At 48.4% G+C, this 5536-nt stretch overlaps 1 protein-coding gene across 1 annotated transcript in view; it reads left to right on the forward strand.

Moving 5' to 3' along the window:
* Positions 1-799: 799 nt before the first annotated feature.
* eif2a (eukaryotic translation initiation factor 2A) overlaps positions 800-5536 on the forward strand; it is a 6448-nt gene continuing 1711 nt past the window's right edge. The window contains exons 1-10 of the mRNA XM_084675131.1: positions 800-882; positions 1368-1437; positions 1552-1623; positions 1743-1861; positions 2083-2182; positions 2364-2446; positions 2616-2689; positions 2913-3057; positions 3413-3529; positions 4887-5461. Coding sequence (XP_084531257.1) covers positions 855-882; positions 1368-1437; positions 1552-1623; positions 1743-1861; positions 2083-2182; positions 2364-2446; positions 2616-2689; positions 2913-3057; positions 3413-3529; positions 4887-5461 — 1383 coding nt within the window. The 5' untranslated portion in view covers positions 800-854. The remainder of the gene's footprint in view (positions 883-1367; positions 1438-1551; positions 1624-1742; positions 1862-2082; positions 2183-2363; positions 2447-2615; positions 2690-2912; positions 3058-3412; positions 3530-4886; positions 5462-5536) is intronic.

Here is a 5536-nt window from a genome sequence, read left to right on the forward strand (position 1 = left end):
CTTTGTTTATTTTTTGAGTATTTTGTTACTTTGGGTGTAAATCACACACAAAACAGTCCTGTGTAGGCTAATCGACATTCATGGTCACATGTTTATATTTCCATGTCTTCCATATTTACTAAAACGGACAAAGTGACTTTTAGCGTGAACAATGAACGTTGCCTTGTGAATTTAACTGCGATTTCGTAATCACGGCTAAATCCAATTATTTGCCCGATAGGAGGGCATTCCACCGCTAAAGGACAAGGCCAGTTTCATAACAGACAAATTCCTACGCGCTGCTACTGTGTTATTTATTATTAATCAGATGACTGGCTGCCGTGCAAATTAAATTATATTATTTTATTTATTTTTTCTGAAGACACTGGTAGTGCAGTTGTGATTACCTCCAGTAGAGGGCGGTGCACTCGGAGGCACTCAGAGACACAAACCCATACTGGATTGAAATTCCTTCATAACTGAACTTCGTATATGGGACCATCATTAGCTTTCTTCATTAATGATTCCAAAGAACTTAATGGTTATTAAAGTAAATAAAAATAACATATTCTTAATGATTAACACAATTTAGTAGTGTTTAACATGCTTGTGATAATTCCCAACGAGAGGAAATCGTTTTTTTTTGTGCTTGTATGGCTCTAGTCAAAAATAAGAGCACACTTCCGCTTTTTCAGAGCATAAAATATTTACCCAACAGATTAAACGAGTTAGTGGAATACTAACAAAATTCCAAATACATTTTACCTTAATAAATAGTTATTCTTTACTTGTTCACGATGATGACGGACACCACACGCCCCTTATTCTGAGAGATTTTCCGCATTTCCTTCGGCAGATTCCTTTTCCGGTACATCATGGCGCCCCCCACTCCACTTTTAGCAGGTGGGATATTTCCTAGTACCGTCAACTCACTGCGTTTTAAGTTTACGAACTTGTTCAAATGTGAACCTTGTTTTAGCGCTCAAAACACATACTACGAATGTCACAAAATCTAAAGATCAGCGTTGTTGAGTAATTAGTGGATGCAACCTTATGCTCTGCAGACAGTCAGTAGCTAGCTCTTTAGCCTGTCAGCTATGATTGTTAGAGCCAGATAGTTTACACTAATCTACCAGTATCTATGATTCAACTTGAAGTGTATGATATTTATAGGGTGTCAACTAACTTGGAATATACATCTTATCTATAGCCACGACTACGTGGCTAATTGGTTGTTGATAAACGGCACGTCTCAGAGTGATTGTAGTAGTTGTAGTTCAAGTTAAGAGTGCCGATTTGTACCCGTGCTTTTGACTGACTGTCTACATCTTGATATGGGACAAGGTCTTGGAACTATTGCATGTAAAAGCTTGCTGTTGTGATCTTAGTCCGGGGATCGGACGGGACGTCACTGCTCCGCGGACCGCCAGCCTGTGAGGAAAACGCTAGTTTTGAAAGGTAACGATACGTTCATTAATCCCCTTTTCAATTTACGTCCTTATTAATTCGATTACAGACCGATATTATACATTTTAGTAAAAGTTTATATTTTTGCACACCTTCAATTATCAGGGACACCAGGCAAGGTAAATATCAGGATTTCAGCAAAGATGGGACATTGTTTGCATGGTGCAATGGCGAAAAGTAAGTACATTTGTTACAATACTACGAGGTGGAAACCTGTTTTAAACCATATTACAAGTGTTTGTCATAATTAAAGTTGATTACGTTTAGATCTGTACCATTCACAACTTGTCTCCCAGGGTGAGCGTGGTGAAGACTTCCGATGGCTCGCCAGTTCGGTCGTTTGATCTCCCCAAGACCTCCATGTTGGAGTTCTCTCCTCTGAACTCTGTACTGGCCACCTGGCAACCATACAGCAGTAAGTCGAGTGATGCCTTGTTATATTCTATCTGGGATTGAATGGTTATGTGCAGCGTCCTTACATATGACACACTGTCGTTAATCGAGGAAGCTACGCCTGTGTGCAGAGGATCAGCAGATAGCTAGCTCCGCAACTGGAAGTTCTGTAACTTAGATTATGTTAATAAACATGATTAAACATCCTGATGCACAGTGTTGAGTCTCAAGTTGTGGTTCTAGAAACCCAGGACAACCCTCAAGGAGATGCTAACTTGCAGTTGTGGGATCTGCACAATGGAGCCTGTCTCAAAGCCTTCTATCAGAAGAAGGTGCAGGGCTGGTGAGTTCTCTTCCGAGTTCTGTCTCGTATCTTGCGAAACAACTGTAGATCAAACCGTCATTCCTGTTGCCGTGGTTATTACTGTTTGGAACGATCTCCGTGAAAATACAGGTTACTATGTGTACGTATGTCATCGCTTGCGTTTTGAATTCCATCACATGGATTTTGTTTTGAATCCTAGGTGTCCCAGCTGGACAGATGATGAGAAGATCGCTGTCAGGAGTGTCAACAACGAACTGCACTTCTTTGAAAACAATGACTTTGGTAAATATCTTACTGTATGGTATCTCCTGAGTGGCATCCTAACACAATATTCATACACATCCTATGGAGTACTGTATATGCAGAGTATTTTAGCATTTGGAGTAGTAGTACCATTATGGTGGAAATTTAACCACAACAAAAATATAATAATGACTTTGTGTTTCTGCAGGAACTATCGCCAATAAACTTCACTTGCAGAAAGTATCAGAGTTCGAGTTGTCTCCAGGAGCACAGCCCAGCAAGGTACCACTGGATCTCACACTGTGTGTGAGGCGTGTGTGTGTGTGAGGCGTGTGTGTGTGTGAGGTGTGTGTGAGGCGTGTGTGTGTGTGAGGTGTGTGTGTGTGTGAGGTGTGTGTGTGTGTGAGGTGTGTGTGTGTGTGTGCGTGTGTGTGTGTGTGTGAGGTGTGTGTGTGTGACAGACTCTGTTAGAGGGTATATCTAGATGTTTTCCCCTGTGTCGTAGGTTGCTGTCTACGTTCCTGGCAGCAAGGGAGCCCCCTCTTTCGTCCGTCTCTATCAGTACCCTAACTTCGGAGGCCCCACCTCGGCACTTGCCAACAAGAGCTTCTTCAAATCAGACAGAGTTGCTATGCTGTGGAACAAAAAAGGTTGGTCAGAATCAGAATTCATCCAGGAAAAAGATTTGTTGATTTATTCTATTCATCCATTTATTCAACAAACCACTGCGGCGCTCGTTGACGGCAAACAGCTTTTATTTATTTATGGTGAGATCCGTGTCTCCATCGCTCATCATGGCGACAAACACGTTTATATTTCATTCTTGTGAACCGCTCATCCAAACAACATGACAGATGAATCCATTCAATCAACAAATTCATCCATCAGCAGATTCACCGGTCCACGTGTGTGTAGCAGTGTGTGTTGTTCTGACCCTGTGTGTGGTTCTGAGCCTGTGTGTTGTTCTGACCCTGTGTGTGGTTCTGACCCTGTGTGTGTTCTCAGCCACGGCCGTGTTGGTCACAGCCAGTACGGAGGTGGATAAGACCGGGGCGTCGTACTACGGAGAGCAGACCCTGCACTACCTAGCTGTAAACGGAGAGACCGCCGCAGTGCAGCTGTGTGAGTATCTCCCACCAGTACCTCCCCAGACAGTATCTCCCACTGTCTACCTCCCCAGACAGTATCTCCCACTGTCTACCTCCCCAGACAGTATCTCCCACCAGTACCTCCCCAGACAGTATCTCCCACCAGTACCTCCCCAGACAGTATCTCCCACCAGTACCTCCCCAGACAGTATCTCCCACTGTCTACCTCCCCAGACAGTATCTCCCACCAGTACCTCCCCAGACAGTATCTCCCACCAGTACCTCCCCAGACAGTATCTCCCACCAGTACCTCCCCAGACAGTATCTCCCACCAGTACCTCCCCAGACAGTATCTCCCACCAGTACCTCCCCAGACAGTATCTCCCACCAGTACCTCCCCAGACAGTATCTCCCACCAGTACCTCCCCAGACAGTATCTCCCACTGTCTACCTCCCCAGACAGTATCTCCCACCAGTACCTCCCCAGACAGTATCTCCCACTGTCTACCTCCCCAGACAGTATCTCCCACCAGTACCTCCCCAGACAGTATCTCCCACCAGTACCTCCCCAGACAGTATCTCCCACCAGTACCTCCCCAGACAGTATCTCCCACCAATACCTCCCCAGACAGCATCTCCCACCAGTACCTCCCCAGACAGTATCTCCCACCAGTACCTCCCCAGACAGTATCTCCCACCAGTACCTCCCCAGACAGTATCTCCCACCAGTACCTCCCCAGACAGTATCTCTCACTGTCTACCTCCCCAGACAGTATCTCCCACCAGTACCTCCCCAGACAGCATCTCCCACCAGTACCTCCCCAGACAGTATCTCCCACCAGTACCTCCCCAGACAGTATCTCCCACTGTCTACCTCCCCAGACAGTATCTCCCACCAGTACCTCCCCAGACATTATCTCCCACCAGTACCTCCCCAGACAGTATCTCCCACTGTCTACCTCCCCAGACAGTATCTCCCACCAGTACCTCCCCAGACAGCATCTCCCACTGTCTACCTCCCCAGACAGTATCTCCCGCTGTCTACCTCCCCAGACAGTATCTCCCACCAGTACCTCCCCAGACAGTATCTCCCACTGTCTACCTCCCCAGACAGTATCTCCCACCAGTACCTCCCCAGACAGCATCTCCCACTGTCTACCTCCCCAGACAGTATCTCCCACTGTCTACCTCCCCAGACAGTATCTCCCGCTGTCTACCTCCCCAGACAGTATCTCCCACCAGTACCTCCCCAGACAGCATCTCCCACTGTCTACCTCCCCAGACAGTATCTCCCGCTGTCTACCTCCCCAGACAGTATCTCCCACTGCCCAGTCGTTTCAGGTAAACTCGTCGGCAGGATGAGGAGGCTAACGTGTGCGTGTGTCACCCAGCTAAGAACGGGCCCATCTACGACGTGGCGTGGAGCCCCTCCTCCTCCGAGTTCTGCGTGGTGTACGGCTTCATGCCCGCCAAGGCCACCGTCTTCAACCAGAAGTGCGACCCGGTGTTCGACTTTGGGACGGGTCCCAGGAACGCTGTCTTCTACAGCCCCCAGGGCCACATCCTGGTGCTGGCCGGCTTCGGGAACCTCCAGGGCCAGATGGAGGTGTGGGACGTCAAGAAGTACAAGCAGGTGTGCAAACCCCAGGCGGCTAACTCCACCCACTTCTCCTGGAGCCCTGACGGTGAGCACGTTGTCACGGCGACCTGCTCCCCCAGGCTGCGGGTCAGCAACGGCTACAAGATCTGGCACTACACCGGCACCGTGCTCTACAAGCAGGACACGCCCCCAGGGGCGGAGCTCTGGCAGGTGCTATGGCAACCGTTCCCTGAGGGAGCGTTCCCCGAGAGGCCGGTGAAGTACCAGGCGGCACCCAGCGAGCTGGGAACCACGGAAACGAAGCCGGCCCAGGCGTACCGGCCGCCAGCGCTGCGGAACAAGCCTGTCACCGCCAGCTCCAAACTGGTGCGTCACTGGCCGAGACTGTCTGTCTGTCTAGCTGTCTGTCTACCTGTCTGTCTACCTGTCTGTCTACCTGTC

The sequence above is a fragment of the Hypomesus nipponensis genome, chromosome 15 (genome assembly GCF_054491055.1).
Source record: "Hypomesus nipponensis isolate SF chromosome 15, ASM5449105v1, whole genome shotgun sequence".
Lineage (NCBI taxonomy): Eukaryota > Metazoa > Chordata > Actinopteri > Osmeriformes > Osmeridae > Hypomesus > Hypomesus nipponensis.